This window comes from Triturus cristatus, chromosome 7 (assembly GCF_964204655.1).
Source record: "Triturus cristatus chromosome 7, aTriCri1.1, whole genome shotgun sequence".
Classification (NCBI taxonomy): domain Eukaryota; kingdom Metazoa; phylum Chordata; class Amphibia; order Caudata; family Salamandridae; genus Triturus; species Triturus cristatus.
Window position 1 is genome coordinate 1,695,965,155 of NC_140590.1, and position 19,520 is coordinate 1,695,984,674.

General features: G+C 45.0%; 1 protein-coding gene across 1 annotated transcript in view; it reads left to right on the forward strand.

The window, feature by feature from the left end:
- Positions 1–19,520, forward strand: part of LOC146812800 (solute carrier family 2, facilitated glucose transporter member 1-like) — a 161,410-nt gene that overhangs the window by 65,563 nt on the left and 76,327 nt on the right. The window contains exons 2-3 of the mRNA XM_085614622.1: positions 12,939–13,011; positions 16,047–16,142. Of these exons, the coding sequence (XP_085470748.1) occupies positions 12,997–13,011; positions 16,047–16,142 (111 nt within the window). The 5' untranslated portion in view covers positions 12,939–12,996. The remainder of the gene's footprint in view (positions 1–12,938; positions 13,012–16,046; positions 16,143–19,520) is intronic.

Sequence of the window (19,520 nt, forward strand, 5' to 3'; positions counted from 1 at the left end):
TTGTGTATTGTTATGTATTGAATTTGTGTGTGTGTTTGTATGGAGTAGGAGAGTTTAATATGAGCAACTGCAACAGCTTTGAAGCTTTGTTATTCCTGGAAATTCTTCTTGCCCTAAAAGCAAAGATATATTAGATCTATGTCTGATTATATGGCTTTGTTGCCAGGCAATACTTGGCATCTGATTTGGAGTGCAGATGTCATTCCTTGTGTAGGCTCTACGGTCAATGCCTACAAGAAGGGTCACAGACAGCGGCATAGGGGCGAGGAACATCAATCCCTGCATTTCATTTTCTCTGGACCAAGTGCTTATGGGGGAGTGGATCCTCTAAAGGTTCTAAGGGTAGCGCCATAGCTTGGAACGTGGTATCTAAGTACGATAGTTGTGTAAAGTTTCCACAGTTACTTGATTACCGGCGAATGACAATGAGAGACATTTCCATTGAAGGATATATGTGCAGTCTCCACCTGGTAATAATGCTATATCACCCCGGATCCTCCTCCTCCATGTCTACTCTTCCCTTCCCTGCCATCTTACTGTTCTTGAGCACCAAATCCCCAATTACTGACTCTATTCTCTTTATCAATGATTAACAATAAAAAAAATGCTTATTAAATTGGAACTGTTTTATCAAATCCTCTTCCTGTTCTCTGCTTGATTTTACATCACAAAGCCCAGAACAGTGATTGTTTTTTTTAGAGAAAGACAGTAAAATTAGGATAGACAACATTTTTAAGGCTAGAACAGTAAATATGTACTTTTCCTGCATAGAAATGATCATGTTATTTCTATCCGTTGGACATCCAGTCTTTTCCTCCATCCATCAGTCCGTCCACCAATTCATTCATTCATACAACCATGTGAATTCCACCCAACCCGTTTGTCTTTACCTCCATTTATGCCTCCTACGTTTCACTGCCCACCCCCCTCTAGCACATTGTGTGTGAGAATGCCCTGAATGTTTCAGGATATATTTTGTGCTGAAATTAAAATTCTCATGGGAGTTGTAGATGCACACATGCACACAGATATCAAAAACATGCACACAACCAAATGGACAAACACCTACACACTTCATATATGAACATATATACACACATATACTCATATTGAAACACAGACAATACTGAGGGAAACAGACTCAGAACACACAAAGATGCATACAGTCAGATACAGACACACAAGCAACCCAGAGGGGTGAGTGTCTGAAAAGTTTCAGCGCTCCGTCCATCATCTCCTTGTGTTTGCTTTGTTTGCCCCTAAGTTGGCAGGGTTTGCCCAGACGTTGGTCCCGTGCTCGCTTTGTCACTGGATTCAAGCTAGCCTGGCTGATGAGGGGTGTTATCCTGAAACCAGTCCTGGGATGCTTGTTTCCAGTCCAGGGAAGTCCTGGCTTGGCAGTTTGGGCTGGACTGTTTCAATGAGGCACAGGGTCAAGACTGAATTGCATATGACTGGGTCAAAACTGGGGTGGTGAAGTAAGCTAAACCACAATAAGGATTCAACCCAGATCTGTGACTGGGGATGAGTGTCTGAAAAGTTTCAGCGCTCTGTCCATCATCTCCTTGTGTTTACAGACACAAAAGCACCATACCGATACTGGCACGCAAACATACAGGTCTGTAAACCATAGTCATGCATTCACAATACAGAGACAGATGTACACACAAAATACATACACACCAAAACGTACACACAAAGGTGTTGACACACAACAAGCATTTAATACACAGACAATACACGCACAGATGCTGTAAATCAAGACATAATGTTATAGATCACACACACGTATATATGAAGGAGTTTCGTACAGTGATACTTATGCCTTTTGGTTACTTCGGATCTCCTTTTATGGTTCATGGTACTTCAGACATTCATCCCTTCTATGCCCAGTGATCTCCCTCTGTGGGTCCTTCACTTGAACGCTTATTGGTCAATCAGTTTGAAGATGTTTAACAGAGGTCTCTGGTTTGGACATAATGAGGTGTCACTTTTTTACAAGCAATCAGGGGATTTCCCCAGTATGCTTTTCACTGAGTGCACAAGCCTTTAAGATTTATTCCTGGTATCTATTAGAAGCCAATGTAGTGCCTTATGGGCAGGTTTGATACGGTATTGTTTACAATGGTCAAGGCACCATCCGGCTGCCTGGTTCTGAGGTCTTTGGATTGTGGAAGCAATATTGTTGGCGGAGACCAGAGCAGATGATGTTACAGGGGTTAAGGCGTGCCAGAACTATGGTCAGCTCAACCCTGAGATTGGTGCAGAGAAGTAGTTGAATTTGTATGAGAAGAGAGAGCTGCATGATGCCCCCCACGACCCACCCACCCCTTGGTCCTGTGATGACGTTTGGGGCAAAGATGACTTCAGCAGGAAAAATAATCCACAGTGTTTTTACCTTTTATAAGGCAGATGGTGGCCTTCAATGACAGAGTTCAGTCAATGGACAGCAATTCAGGTTCTGAATCGCTGACCTCTTATCAATTGCTTAAAGCTGAGAAGGTCTGTTGAGTTCCCTTTGTTTTAGCCCGAGGTAAGAGTGTCCCAAACTCAACAGTGCCGGCCAGCTCAGAACCGCATACATGAAAGGTGTAAAGAGTCTCCTTAAGGGAGTTCCAGTGAGGAGGAAAAAACTCAAAGGGTAAAAACCCTCAGGAGGCAATCGTGTAACTCTCGATTGGAGGTGAAGGTTAATACTGAAGTGAATAGCAATATATAAAACTCCCCCTTCCCATCAGGGAAAAGGAAAGGGTCAGGCATAACACCCAGAACTAGAATTCAAAAGAAATTTGAACTGTTGGAAATAAAAATCAGGGACAAAAATAGTAGCAGGTAGAGCAAAGAACAGAGTGAAAAATCAAGGAATATACGTGTTGTGGGACATCCATGATTTGGAAATGTCTCTTTATAGTGGTTGGAGGTTTGTGTGTGTTCCCTGCCTTGTGCGGACTCCTGCTGCCGGCTTTCCTTTGCCTGTGTCTCCCTCCCGCCGCCGCGTTTGGCACCCTCGCGGCCGCGGTCAGGAGGGGGACTACATCTCTCAGCTACACCTGCTCTCAGGGGAGGAAGTTCCCACCCACCACCCGCACCTGGAGGCGCTATATAATCCAGCCTACCCTCGGTGGAGCGGGGGTCTCTCACCTACCTGTGGCGAGGTTGGAGGTTCGTGTGTGTTTTCTGCCTTGTGCGGACTCCTGCTGCCGGCTTTCCTTTGCCTGTGTCTCCCTCCCGCCGCCGCGTTTGGCACCCTCGCGGCCGCGGTCAGGAGGGGGACTACATCTCCCAGCTACACCTGCTCTCAGGGGAGGAAGTTCCCACCCACCACCCGCACCTGGAGGCGCTATATAATCCAGCCTACCCTCGGTGGAGCGGGGGTCTCTCACCTACCTGTGGCGAGGTTGGAGGTTCGTGTGTGTTCCCTGCCTTGTGCGGACTCCTGCTGCCGGCTTTCCTTTGCCTGTGTCTCCCTCCCGCCGCCGCGTTTGGCACCCTCGCGGCCGCGGTCAGGAGGGGGACTACATCTCCCAGCTACACCTGCTCTCAGGGGAAGAAGTAAAGCACCCACCACCCGCACCTGGAGGCGCTATATAATCCAGCCTACCCTCTGCGTCGCGGGTCCGAGCGCGGGTAGCGCCGGGCTGAGCCCGGGCAGAGGGCGGGCCGTCTGTGGCCGTCCGGGGCCAAAGGAGGCCGGGCCGGGCATTGTCTCTGTAATTTATGACCTTGCACCTGCTTATCTGTTGGGTATCGAGACATTTACTGCTAATTTGCACGGTGCTATTGGGAAAACTAGCAGGCCACATACTGGAAGCTGCAACCCAGGACATTGAATGTTGTGTTGTATGCCTCGTTGACCCGGCCTTGATAACGTTGCCCAGGTAGTTCATTTGTAAACGCTGGACATTGAGTATAGACGGCTTAACTGTTCTATAGTCAGTGCATTGGGTCTGTGTTTGATTAAAATCACAATTATTAAAAACAGAGAGGCCTGAATAGGTATAACAGGTAGCGTGTCACCTAAATATGGTTAAAAACAAGATCGCCAAGTCGAGGGCGGAGGGAGGGGTTAAAGGGACTCTTGATGCTTTCATCACAAGAGCCGAATCGCTCTTAGTACATGAGATTCAACTGGCCGAGCACAGACTTTCCCTGGACTCCCAATTAGCAAAGAAACGATCTTCTCTGGGTAACATAGCCTCTTGCCTAACGCCTGGTAGACGGGCAGATTTAACTGAACCTTCCTCGGCCCATCACACTCAGGCAGACACCTCTGACACCCCCCTAATTTCTGATCTTAGTTTGCAGGGGGACACCGCGAGTGCAGGCTTGACAGGGCCATTTAATGGCAACCAAAATGCTGAACTGAGCTCCCATGGCATTGAGGGTACTCAGTCAATCACACAACAAAGAGCAGTGCAGGGGGACGTCCCAATGGAGAGGTCTAGCAACCATCTAGTAGTAGGAGATGCCAACCCCACACGGAGTTCTGGTGGAGAGGTAGTTACACGCTCCAAAAAACAACAAGTGTCAGCAGGGCTTCTAGTGATGGATGGCTCACAATGCCCTACTCGTACCAGTAAACCTAGACGGAAGGGGATGGTCAAGCCCGCTAAAGGCATTAGTAAGAACTCTGATAATATAGCCTGTCCTAAATGTTGCCACGAAAAAGAGTCGAATGGGACTCAAGAAATTATATTAGCATTAGAAAACAAAATGGAACAACTCCTCCACCAATTTCTAGGGCCAGTAATGGCGAAAATCTCTAATATGGAAGGGATAATAAATAGCTTTGTGGCCAAAAATAGGGTCTAACCCACAAGAGCTCCACCCCAGGAGAGAGAGGAGGGCACAATAGAGATTGACCACAGAAACAAGGCAACAAATAATATAGAGAAAGAACAGAGTGAGTGTAGAAAAACACCCCCAAAAACAGACAACCCTAGTGATATGGATCCGAGTAGGGAGCTCCAGCACAACTCAGGCATCCGACATGAGACCAGAGATACAGGTTTGGTTCATAGGGAGCGCAGGAGGTCCTTTAGGACAGACCGCATGGACTGTATCCAGGGCACCCCAGGACTCCAGACATTAGACCTACCCCCGGCCTCCTGTCCCTATTCAGTGGTGCTGGTAGGAGTTCCAGGAGTGAATAGGGGCAGTGAGGAATCGGCCAGTACCTTGATTAATAAGGCTGCGCACAGGATTAACAACAATATACCAGTAAAGAGATTCCAGCATGATCAAATTCTTATGGCCAGGAGGGTAGCCTGGATCGGGGGTGGAGAGAACAAATTTGCATTTGTATTATTGTAAATTTTAGACATCCAGAGCAAGTAAAAGAACTCCTAGACAACCGTCACGGGGAGAGCAAGAGAGGGTCATGTATAAGGATGCTCCCACTATACTACTTTTATAGGGATAGTGCCCTCGACCCTGGGCAGATAGTGCAATGGCCAAGAATAGTTAAGAAAACCAGAACTGATAATTTGCGCTTGGCCTCAAATAGATTTGCAACCCTCTCTAATTTTTCCGCTCTGGATGAACAAGATTGACTGAGGAGTCTGGCGAGTACGGAGGGTGAGCGACCACGAGATACTCAAGGGATTCTGGGAACTGTAATTAAAACAGGAAAAAACGCCCAGGATCTAAAAGCTGGAACACCGAAAGGGCAGGTAAGGGTGGTGGAAGATATACGCACAAAAGTAATTTCCCAGGAGATAAATCCCTTACAAAGGAGGACCAGGGGAATAATTAGTGGTCGGGATCAAACAACCTCAGAGATGAGGCTGTTATCTTGGAATATTGCGGGACTCGCAATCAAAGTTACCAATCATGAATGGCAGGCCTTTGTTAAAGAGTACAAAGTCATTTGCCTGCAGGAAACGGATTGTAGTGGATTGTTTCTGGAGGGATACAAGTTGTTTTTTGTTCCCGCCCGTAAATCGTCCAGGGGTCGAGCTAAGGGTGGCCTTATTATTTATGCGGCATTGACGCTGCAAGGAAGTTGGCAAGACCTGGGGTGGGACTCTGATTGTCTCCAGGGTATAAGATACATTGCAAAGGGCCTCAAGGTAATTTTTATAAATTTTTATAATGTAGGACAATCGATGTCAAATTTGGCGGAGCTAGATGAAAGACTAACTGGGCTAAACGATATGGGGGACTCAAGCACCCAGTTAATTCTGATGGGGGATTTTAACACCCACCCGTGCCCCTACCTGAAATGGGAAGGAGGTATATGGGACGCTTGTCCTTCTACAAAGGGATGGCATGTAGAGCATTCCAGAGAAGGCATGGCACTAGGCACAATCTTGGGCAAATCGGCCTTAACACATACGATGGATCAAGTTGAGGATGGATCACCAGACATAATGACCCCCTCGTTTAAGGGACGGGGCTGTGATTCCATCATCGACTACATCTTTGTTTCTCATGCCCTAATTGGTAGGGTTAGTTATTTCTCGATAGTCCCGAGTGCATTTAGCGACCACAACACCTTAGAATTAACAATAGGGATTTTAGACCTGCGCACTAAAGCAGACAAAAGGAACACGGGGGGACAATATAAGGCAATGGACCAGGGCAGGAGAATCAAATGGAGCAAGATCGATGGGCTAGCATTACACAGAGCGCTCCTTGTGGATAATGATAGTCACACGTGGAAATGCTTGGACAGCACTATAGAGCGGAGTGACCTGATTACAGCATTCGAGGGTACTACCCAACATATTGACAGCCTTTTAAGGCGTAAGCTGAAGAAGCAGTCCGATCCCTGCCCGAGATGGTTTGATAAAGAATGCTCCAAGGCCCTCAGAAATCTGAAGCAGGCACTTAAAATAGTCCCAAGGGACAGAGGTGAGATTATGGATTGCAGGAAACAATACAATAAGGCCATCAATAGGCGGAAATATTGCCTTCAATCCCAGGCCTGGGAGTCATTAAGAGAAGCAGCGGAGCGCCGTGACATGACAAGCTTCTGGAAAATAATAAATGACCCATGTTTCCAAGCACCAAATAAGCCACAAGTGGCATCACACATCTTGCCAGAGGCATGGGTAGCGCATTTTACAAAGCTATATAATCGGGGCACCCATGAGGTGCAGCAATCGCAAATCACAGAATTACCTGAGGGTGAGTGCACCCCTTTTACGGTCGCAGAAGTCAAAATAGGAATAGACGGCCTGGCACTAAGAAAAGCGCCTGGACCAGATGGGATCCCGCCAGATTTGTTTAAAAGTCAAGTGGACCTCTGGGCCCCAATATTGACCAGGGTATTAAATGCAGCCAGAGAGGTGGGCATGCCGAGATCATGGTCTACTGCTGTCATTGTCCCAATATTTAAAAAGGGAAATAGAAATGACCCGCAATGCTATCGCCCAATATCCCTCATAGATGTCACGGCGAAAGTTATGGGGAGAATCATTTTAAATCGTCTTATGGATTGGGCCGAAGAACAAAATATTATCACCGACCTCCAGTATGGGTTTCGAAATGGGCGCCCGACCACAGACCAGTGCCTCAATCTTTATCATCTAGTGGCTAAATACACTCTGGCCAGGGAAGGCACTGTGTATCTAGCGTTTATGGATCTCTCAGCAGCTTTCGACTGTGTGAACAGAAGAAAGCTGTGGGAGATGCTGGCAGAGATGGGCATTGAGTTAGGATTGATACGAATCTTGCAGACACTCCACCTTGATACCACGGCACAGGTGAGATTCACCGATGACGGTAATCTCACAGATGACTTCCAATGCCGGGGAGGGGTGCGGCAAGGCTGTATCCTAGCGCCATTCCTGTTCACGCTTTATATAAATGGGCTAGATAAGGCGCTGGGAGCACTAGAGGCAGACTGCCACTGCATAGGGAGGAGAAGCATACCAGTCCTCCTATATGCAGATGATGCAGTTCTTTTGGCCCGTACAGGAAGGAGTCTACAGGCACTTATTAATGGGTTTGTTAGGTTCATGGCAGAGTTAGACCTAGTCCCCAACTTATCCAAATCATACATCATGGAAGTGGGTAAAAAGCCAGTTAAGAACTACAGTTTTACCATAGGAACCCACATATTGGAAAAAGTAAAAACTTTCAATTATCTGGGGATCGTTTTCGATCAAGATCTCAATTTTAAGCCCTTGGTAAGACTCAAATGTAGTCAACATCCTAGCGCTGCGGGGTCCCTTATGAATTATGCGACGAGACTGGGTCGCTGGTCCCCGCACGAAATTGGCCAATTATATAACTCGGTATGTTGCCCAAAGATCCTATATGGGAGTGAGGTCTGGGGTTTTTCAGATACAGGGAACATCCAACGAGAAGAAGACAAATTCTTAAAAAGGCTTTTGCAAGTGCCAACATGCATCTCCTCGTTTATTGCACACGAGGAGATGGGTATAGATTATCTTACCGATAAGGCCGCCTTTAACCCAATCTTCTGTTGGATAAAAATTTGGACCAACCCAGAGGCAAGCTTGAGTAGATCGATTTTAGAGGATTGTATGAATGGGGATAAGTGGCCTCGAATACCATGGCTAAAATATGTAAGGGACGTACTGACCAGTCTGGGTCATGAAAATGTCTTTAATGAACCAAGCACGTTGGCCAGTAGAGACAAGGGTATTATAAAGAAAGAATGTAGGCAGCATCTGGTGAGGACCAGAGAGGCAATAGAAGGGCTTAAAAGCACAGTAAAGTCTTACCAGCTCATTAAAGTTAATCCGGGCATGGAATACTATCTTGCCAATATGTATAACAGACATGATAGATTTTTAATGTCCAGATTTAGATTGGATTTGCTGCACCATATCCTGTCCGTCCCAGCGGGCTTTGTACATGACGTGAGTTTAAAAGGGTGTTGCGGCTGCGTTCTTAGATCTCCGCAAGACACTCTTCACTTTGTCTTAATTTGTCACTTCTTTGCTTATCCACGATCATTGTTTCTAAAAACAATCCTCAAACGTGCAAATATAGGACAGGCCAAAGTGGCCCTTTTGTTTCTCAAGCTTGCCTCTGACTCTTTTACACTATTTAGTATGGTACATTTCTTGCGTTTGGCAGTTAAATTGAGAAAGACCAGGGCAGAGGATTAATCAGGCCGCCCTTGTTGTAAGGAGTAGATACGAAAGAACCAAAATCCAGAAATGAACTGAGTATTACTGTCTAGGTTTTCCGTTTAATGATGATATCGATGGTTAGTTTTTAATATGTCTGTTTTATCCTGAATTATTTATTAATGTATGAAATAACTTGTATTAGTTAAAGGCCCTACTGTATAATATGTATCTTTTATGGCTATTTTTTAATATCCGAATAAAGATTATTTGAATTTGAATTTGAATTTGATTGAATCAGGCACATTACAGAATATAACCCTCCTTCTTCTTCTCTTGGGCACATCAGATAACATACTGTGGACAGACCACCATCTTGGAAAGGGCAGATAGGAATTCATTGCATTAGTTTAACAAATGAAGGAGCTTAAGTTTCACTGTTGAATTTTGGCATCCTGCCCCTACAGGTGAGAGGGCGAGCACACAGACACTAGAACAGTACAGATGGCAAGGACCCCCGGCCATGTTGAGCGTTCTTCAGCAACGTGCTGATGGGCAGCAAGTGCAGAGCTCCTTTGTCCTCTAATGAATACATTCTCTTCTATGTGCTGCTCCTGGCACTGCTTTCAAAACAGATGCAACATTCCTAATGCCTCAGTCGTGTTGCCATCAATGCACATCCAGTTGATCATATGTTTTAGGCATAAAATGATTCTAGTTGCATTCTTTGTACAGTTTTCATGCATACATGGAAGTGTGTGTCGTCAGTGTACATTTGGAAGTTCAACCTGTTAATGCTGTAGAAGCAGCGCCAGGATGTGTCGGTAGATGCTGAAAAGAATAAACAAGAGGAAGGCTCCTTGAGAAACACCACAATGCACCGGTGTGTGGACAATTTGACTAATTTGATCCTGAATTTTCGACTGTGGTTAGTGACAAACCAAACAAACATACACATACACAGACATTCAACAAGAGGATCACACCTCTAAACCAGACTATGCAGTACCACCAGGGTAGATCCTGCAGCTTAGTCAAAATGTGCCGCACAGGCAAAGTTTAATGTCCACATGATAAAGGTTTGTTATCTTTAACAGAATAGCATGGAAAGCTTCCTAAAGAACATGTTATGGCCTCTTATATAAGGTGGGAAAAAGCCTTTACAATGAGGTTTTTACCACGTTGTACCTCTACCACGCATTTTTTACCACACATGTTTTTAGAACGCATATGCTTTTACAACGTATGCCTATACCATGCATTTAAGGTAAGTTTTCAGGCGTCCCCCACAAATGCATATATATAGAGCATATAGACTCTGGAGTGCCGGGTTTGCGGTTCGATCCCCAGCGGCAGCTTAACCCAGCACCATGTGACTCTGGGCAATAGCTCGCTTAATCTCCCCGACGGCCCCCAGCGCCTTGACACTCTTAGGGGTGATTAGTTTGCTCTTAAAAAAAAATGTGTGGTAAAGGCATTTGTTATAAAATAATATGTGATTTAAAAAAATGTGTGGTAAAAAATGCGTGGTGAAGGCATGCAGAGTATTTCCCTGCGTTGTTCCGTCATACAACCGATAAGGTCTGTGGCCCCCTCTATAAAAGCTGAGACTGTTTCCTATTGTAGCTTACTGATAGTCGTTATTGACTATAACAGGAGGTTTGAATGTATACTATGCTGTGTAGTGTATAATGATGTGTGAGAGACAGACGTGTAGTTTTATGCTTTTCAGCATGTTGGTAACGTTGAACAGTTCTGCTGGTCCCCTTATGGCATTTCTTGTGATACAACTGGGTATTGCACTGGGTTGTCCAATCTGAGATTTTGTGTATATTATATTTGTGGTCCTGAGCTGGTGTGATTGGAGGGAGAGAGAAGTGGAGAGAGCTTTTCAGATGGACTTTATTATTATCCGACTTATGAGTGTCATAGTAAGATGTAAAGAAGCAATCAGATTGTATAGCTATTTGGGATCTGCAGTGGTGGACTATATTAAAGTCCTCCAAATTGTGTAGCAGTGTGTGACAGATCTTGTCAGTTATTTCATGCATGTTCATTTGGTGGTGTTTGTTTTTTTGGCTGTACAGTGCTGGTAATGGACAACCCTCATAGTAGATATGTCTTATGTGAATTTAAGAGGTATAAGTTTAGATTCATCCTATCAGATCTTGGAATGCCTGCCATAGGATTGTTGGCATGCAGGGCCCTAGGAAATCTGCGTTACAATAGCATGCCCAAACATTGGGTGGATCAGGGATGTGTTAAGCTCAAAGTCTATGAGGCAATGTGTCCCTAGAGAAAACATTAAAAATAGCACTTCAAAAAATACAGTCAATATGAAGGACTGACTCAGAAAGGGGAATTCAGGTTTGAAGGAGTAACTCAATAAATCTATTACATAGAAGTAATTTGCCAAGTAGGCCATCAAAATGCAGGAATATATAATGATGGTCAAAAATTGGGGAAATGATAAGGCTCAAGTGTGCAGCAAAATCCATAAGAGATCAGATAGCATTCCTAGAGGCTCAGGAATGGTCCCTCAAAAAGTTATAGCTCACCCACAAATTCAAGGTTTTCTTGCATTTTTCTTGCATAGAAATGACAGGAACTGCGAAGTCAGCATGGTGGGGTCATTGCTCCAACAAATCACATTTTCACAGTTTAAAATGTCACATAACCCTCTCACTTTATCACAAACCCAGCACATGAATATTGATTCGCCCCTTCTGACCTGATATCACCTGGAGGTGTTAGAAAAAAACCAGGTACCATAAATAACAGTGAACCATTGTGAATGTATTCAATACAGCTTGATGTGGAGAGACCTTGGGTATTGTTGCAAAATAGCTCTCCTCTAGCGGGCTCTTCGAGTACAGTGTTATACAGAAATAAACAATCACCATCTTGCTGCATGTAGAGTAAGGTGAGAAATATAAACACCTAATGAACATCATGACATGGCATCCATTTTGAACTAACTTAGGTGTCGCTATCCTAAGCCAGAAAACACTTTAACACATTGTAATGATTTTGTTTCAATTGCAATAGCTCCACGTCAAAATGCGTGTGTGAATTGAGGGGGTGAATGACTAATATTGATGCACATTTTAGTTTAAGTACAAAAGCTCTCTCAGAAGCTTTGACGGCTTTTATTACAATACCTGAAGACCTTCCATGACGTTTTCGAAGAACTACTATGGAACTGGTACAGGCACATCCATAGCTTATACAAGGTGTTAAATGACAACCTGTAAGGAATCTCATAGAATACAGTACACACTTTGAAATCCCCATATGGTAATGCTGAGGTCTTCTACCGAAACTTTGAACACCTCCTTTAAAAGCTTTAAAGTCTTTCTACTTTCTAACAATCAATGCCTCCAACTCAAATGTCAAAGACCTCCTTTAGAATGCTTGAAAGTCTCCTGTTAGGCATCCTGTATGACCATTGAAGGTCATCCACACACACTTTGAAATTCCACCCATGAGAGATTTGAATGTGTCCTACAAATGACCTCCATAGGATGCTTTGAAGTTCTCCTTTGCAAGCTTTCATAGTCTCCTATTGAACTTTCGAAGCTCTTCATTAGAAGCTTTGTCGTCTTCTATGAATGTTTGAAGACCTCCGACAGAGGCTTTGAAGCACGCCTGTAGATACCATGTATGCTTACTTTAGGAGCTGTGAAAGTTTCTTGTTGAAGCCTTGAATTCCTACTGCGGAAGGTTGAAGGGCTCCCGGGAGACATGGCTCCTAGGCAGTGACATCACAGAGGTAGTGTCATGGGTTACCGTCTGCAGTCCTCCCTGGGCCTTTGGGCCTGGGGGAGAGATGGAAGAGAAGAGAGTCTCTGTTTGGATCACTCAGTGTTGTCCATGTTTTCTTCGAAACAGGAAGAAAGTCTATCTGAAAAACGGCAACCCTAGAAGACGTCCCAAAATAAAACGTCCAATGGTGGAAGGCAAGGTAAGGACATTTTCCTTAATGTTAGATGAAGAGATGCTAAAACAAGGTGGATACAAATAATTTGAATGTCTCATTTGGTATACAAATCTTCTGATTTTTTTAGAATATCACCCTTCAGAAAGAGACCTCATCTACTGTAATAAAGCTAAACACGTGAATTTCTTTAACTCACGGGTTTTAAAGTAGTTTACACACATCTCTATGTACACTATTTTTTGCCACATAAAATTGTGACTCCTTCGTAATTTGCTCTAATCTCAGCTCTGCCAATGACACTGTGAACCTATTTTTTTTAACAATTTTGTTAGATCAGCCTTTTCGAATTCAGGTTGATTTGTTTTTCAGAAAGACTGTGATTAAGGCTTCAGTCAGTGTATGTTGTCCTTCTTGCTCTATGTAATAGGAGATGCAGAGACCACCTCTGTGTTCAACAGGTATAGCACAGTTGCCCTCTCCTGTACCTCTGCCTGGCAGAAGTTGGAATTGAGATACACAGATTAGTTGGAGCCACCACTGGACTATTCCCAGCCTGCTCCCATGCATGGACATCAGCCAAGGGCATACATGACCAGGCACCAGACGTCCAATGGAGATGAGACAATGCCCACGTTGGTATTGGGTCAACACGTGCACTGCTGTGATTTGATGTGGGTAAATGTGGTTGTTCCGTGCTCCAGAGTATCACCCTCTGAACAGGGTGTAAACTATATCACTCCACTAGCATCCCCCACATGTATGGGGAATGTCCCCCAGGCACAGGAATAGTCCTTGTGAAAGGTTTCAACTGTTTGAATAACTCTCATCACAAGCAATATTTTAAAAAAAACTTCAATTCCCAAAATGCACCAATCCTGGTGCCTGGTTTAACATTCTTTCAAGCGGGAGGGAAAGCTTGAAAGAATGTTAAACCAAGCACCAGGATTGATGCATTTTGGGAATTGAAGTATTTTTGAAAATATTGCTTGTGATGAGAACAACAATATTAAAAACCACTTGAACTAAAGGATCCATGTAATGGAACTCAGTTATTCAAACAGTTGAAACCTTTCACGAGGACTAATCCTGTGCCTGGGGGAGATTCCCCATACATGTGGGGGATTCTAGTGGAGTGACAAGGCCCACATTGTCCTGCCCTTTATTGACTCCAAAGAGTGTGAAATAAACTCTAAGGGCCTGATTCACAGAGGTAAACTTACACTTTTGTAAAGTGTATGATTGTTTGCTGTTCCCAAAGAGATTTACCAGTAGTGGGCCCGATTCACAACTGAGACGAAAGTCTAACTTCAGAACTTTCGGTATTCACAAACGGCATTCACGAGTAGTAAAGTTAGACTTTTGTCTCAGTTTTTGTCTCAGTTGAACTTAAGACCAAAACTTAAGTTTATCTGAGACCAAAGTCTAACTTTACTACTTGTAAATGCCCTTTGTGAATACTGAAAGTCGTAAAGCTAGACTTTCGTCTCAGTTTACCTTTGTGAATCGGTCCCAGTATCTTTACGAGTGCGGAGTCTTCACACATTAAAAGATCTTTATTTTATGCGCGGACACTCCGCGCTTGCAAAGATACTACTCATAAATCCCTTTGTGAATAGCAAACAATTGTAAACTTATACAAAAGTGTGAGGATGTCTTTGTGAATCAGGCCCTAAATGGAGAGAGTCAATTAATTAAATTAAAAATGCCCTATTATGATGGTGGCAATGATGTCTATTATTACTGCACGGTGTTCAGTAAATGTCCTAGTCGTTGCCAGGCTGCATCATTTCCCTGCTCTGACACTGCCGGTGACTTGCATCATGCCATGTGTCTAGCAGCTTCAGACATGGCTGGTCTTGTCTGTGGCCAATGGGAAGTGCTGCACAGCCTCAGTCCTGCATTTGAATGTTCTCCTTGCCAGAAACTTGTACAGAATAAATTCTTTGGGTCCTGCCCACATGCTCCACATCAGGGCAACCTCTGTCCCAGCTTCTCAGAACACATGCACTGTTTAGGTCTGGCTGCAGACAGATTTATCTGTCTATTTTCCAGAGCTTTTGTCATCAATATAATTATAAATAAGTATAGAGAGGGAATGGACTCTGTTCAGCCTTCTTCATCCATTAGCTTTCATGTGTTTTGCATGGTTTGCCATTGCTTGGGTGGGCTGTCTGTCAGGGACAGGGCGTTCTGAGGATGGTTGCATTAAGTGGTCCTTTTTATCAAATCTGCAGATGCACCGTGATGTGCAGCCTTAGCCAGGCTGTGTTCGATATATTTACTTTGTTGGCCCCACTGCCATTTCAGCTGCAGACATGTGTCTGCACTACTTGCTATTGAGATGCTTACGCCTGTCATAAAGTGACGTCACAGTGCATTCACGAATCGCTTCGGCTTGTTCCCTTGTTTTACTTTTGGTGTCGCAATGACATATTGTATTTAGTGTGTTTCTCACACATTATCTACACACAGGCCCTCCTAAAGAGCATGAAGCAAGTTGACCTTTTGACAGAAGTATCTATAAGGCAATATTTCATCCACAGTAGACTTCAGATTATCGAGCTCTACAGCCGCGAGCATCTTAAAGTGAATTGTGAATATACTGATTTGTGGCCCTGGGACCCTTGCTAAACGCGTGTTGGGGTTGGTTTCTGAATAAGAGAGGCCACAGAAATGTGAAACGACTGAAGAAACACTGCAGGAAGTGACTCCTGGCCGGGAACGGCGTGTGGGAATGCAACAAGCGTCCCATGCCTCGATCTTAGAACCAAAGGTACATCATATTACAACATAACAGTTCATCGCTCGGTTTTTTGAACTGGCCCTTAAAACTAGTGTCGGTTGGACTTGACAGTTCCTAAAAGAGGAACTTAGCAGGAAACCCCCTTTCTGTACCATGCCTCCTAATTTGACTTTACCACACAATTCAAGCTGCCTGTTGTGGTAAGTACCAGCGAATGAACTTGTAATGAATATGCTGGTCACTGCCTGGCACTTTCCCAAATGTGGACGTTGGCTGCTTTTTGCTTGAATTTTTGTGTATTGTTTTCTGTTTCCAGGAAGTGACGTGGACCCTCATGAACTCTGTCTTCTCGTCTGTGCTAGGCTCTCTTCAAATCGGATACCACACCGGGAACATGAACACCCCTCAGATGGTAAGGCAGGGCTCGGGGGCAGATCACCCATGTGTATTCTTCAGAGGGCAGGTGTGTCGACCTTGTAGCATTAAGCAGAGAGTATCTGCATACATCTACATATAGGAACAGCCTGTACAGCCACGCTGATAACATGAGCAGGTGTGGGCATGCTGTCACGTGCTGCAGGTGTAGGGTATGCTTTAGAGCAGGCTTCCCAGCGAGGAGCTCGTGAGCTACTGGTCGCTCTCCTGTGTGCACCCCAGCCTAGTAAATCAAAGCTTTTGCTTTGTCAGAAAAATATGTACACCAAAATTAAAAAGTGTTTATTGGAGAACAACATTTTCAGAGCTCATAAGGTGATGTTTGGAGCAAAATGGTTGAATTTGCAAAATAAAATTAAACTGATATTAGAGAGAAAAAACATCATGCAGCCTTGGGGAGGGAGGGACTTACTGCTAATATAATTAATGGCATTGGTGCCAGGGGCATTGCAGCTTTGGGTATCATGTATTACTCGCATAGAGTCAGTCCACATTGTCACAGCCTGTTCCGCATTGTTGCTGGTAACGCTGCCTGACGCACTGAGGGGCGCGCTGCTGACAGTCTTTCATGGGGCGCTCACCAATGTAGTCTCGTCTGATGTGTCACTATTACAACTCTAATAATATTAGTAGCTCGGTGAGAGTTTCATTGACCGTAAGTAGCTCTTATTACAGAAAAGGTTGGAGACCCCTGCTTTAAAGCCTCCATGTAGAAAAAAAAGAATAAGCCATAACAAACAAGCACTGGCACACCCAAAAGATATTAGAGTGTTCATGATGCCCACTGCTTGGATATTGCTGTATTGTAGTATTTCTATGGCAGTCTATATCCATGATGGGGCTGTAAGGTGTTCTGATGTGAGTGAGATTCCGGGCGCCCTTTCGAAGGGCTTGCTTGATAGGGCGTTGAACACGTTTGCCCTATGTGTGAAGTGTTGGGTGCGGAGCGTGAGGTTGTGAGAGATCTTCCATATGGTGCAGGAAGCGATGCTGCACATACACCTGAGATGTTGCTTAGAGTGTAAGAAACAGGCAGCTGTACATGCCTAGCATTGTGGGTATTCAGGCTTCTACAGTTTGGTTAGTGTCAGTGAGGCAGATATGCAAGACTGAAGGAGGAAAGAAGATAGGAAATGAGGAAAAACGTATCTCCCATCTGCATCAAAATGTCATGAGAACCCAGAAGAGGAGATAATGTCCTCAAGGAAGTTAATGCATAGAAGGAAAGGAGATGTCCAAGTACAGAGCCTTGAGGGATCCCCAAAGTGAGGTGGGCTTGGCGGCTTGAAATCACACAATTTCAGTGCGCGCCTGCAAACAGAACTGGTGTTTAACGGGGTTTGATAGTTAAAGAGGCATCACTTGCTACAACATGTTAATGAAAAGCATTTCTCTTCTGGAGCTCTTATGACTGAACTCTTTTAAGGAGAGCAGAGCAGGGGGTACTAATGGGAACTGAGTTCCACTACTTCAATGTCACTTTTATTTGCATCCAATCCTTTTAATAACCAATTTAACAGTCTGTCCCTGCTGCCACTCACACCTGCACCACACTAGTTACATTTCCACTACTTTGTGTTACGCTTCGCCCGCCGGTTAACATTGGTGAAGTAGCGTCAGAGGTGTCAGTGGACCCTGAGGGTGGTCTTGAGTGTCCCGCCATGGCCTGGAGGATCTGGTTGTTGTTGGCCAAGGAGTGCATACACATGGGTGGGTTGTGTGGGCTCACGGGTTGAATGGGGTTGTCTGCCAGTGCAGCTGCCTGCCGCCTGCTAGCACTGGAATGCAGAGGAATTATGCTATGGTTTGATGACGGTCAGCCATTATTTTTATGAGTTTTGCTGTGAGAGAGATTAGAGCAGGGCAGTGGCGTCTCTTCTGCTATGGTGGAGGAGCGTCAACCCCCCCCCCCCGCCCCCCCACGTCAGCTGCCTCAAAACATCAGGAAAGGAAAAATAAAACGATAATAAACACGTTTTATTATAATTTTAATTTTCCTTTCCTGACGAGTCTTTGTGATCGGGGCTATGGGGGATGCCAGGCTGCAGGAGGAGTGGTGGGCACTGTTGTCAGTGTGCATGATGGTTTGGCCGGCCGTTTGAGGACGGCCAAACCACCATGCGCACTGAAGCTGTCTCCAACCCGAGCTGCGTTGCCGGGTCGGAGACGGCAGGTACAGGCTCCCAGTCTTACTGGGAGCGCAAATTCAGAGGGCTCAGGCCAATCCTGATGCTGCTTCCAGCAACATGAGAGCAGCGTCATGATTGGCTGCAGAGGAGTCTAGGAGCCTGTGCCTGCAGAGGAGAGGAGCAGAGGAGCATGACGTGGCCGGCTGCAGGTAAGTTATTTTTTTTTTTTTTTAGTTTGTCATTTGTCATCCATCTTCCCCCGACCCCATCCCCCCGCCTCGCCACTCTTCGACAACAGCTGCTACTGGAGCAGGGTTCTCCAAAGTCAGCCCTGACGGGTGGGATCCATGCCAGATTTTTAGCATGTCCCCATTTAGATAAATGTCGTTATTTTAAAAAGTCTGGCATGGATCCGGCCCTCCAGGACTGACTTTGGAGAACCCTGGATTAGAGGAATATGGGCAAAACTAAAACTGAATGTTCCAGTATGCTCTAAATTCTAAAAGTATCCTTCCGACACGGATAGAGTGACATCCCTGCACTTCTTCTTAAAGTGCTTCTTGCTTCCAATCGCCCACTCTTCATTGGGGACGATGCTTCTCTCTTTCCTGAGCTGAAGCTCCCTTTCCTTGTGGCAGATAGTCTTCTAGCACATGTTATCAGACGCAGAGCTCTTGCGCCCAGCTGTTTTTACCTAAACGTATATCTTCGTTCCTGAAGGACATCGTTACATCCCGGCTCCTCACCAGACTCTGCTGTGGTCTGGGCAGTGCACTGTCAACAGACGGCGTCCCACATTCACCCAGCATGCCGGGCAACTTAACTACAGCTGCAGAAGAATGGGTTAGCCATGTTGTAGGAGAGCAAACTCATTGGAGTGCTATGAGCTCTCCATCACAATTGAAAGGCAGGCTACCGAAGAGAAAGAATATACCATCTGTTGTGCACTCTTTCACTTTACTGTCAGGTATGAACAGGAAGTGCCTGATCTGTCGCTAGATGCGCTTATTCGTTCGGCCTTTCCTGTGAAGGAACTTCTGATTTTCAAGCAAAGGTGTCTCAGTGGTAACAGTCACTCCAGATCTTCTCCTATATGTTAGGTCACTGGGCAGCTGTTAGATCAGTGACCCAATCTGATCATCATAAGCTCCTCCTACACCAACCACTTTTGGGCATGGTTGAAGTGGCCAAGCAAGCTCCTAGACCCACCGGAAGTATGGAGGGGG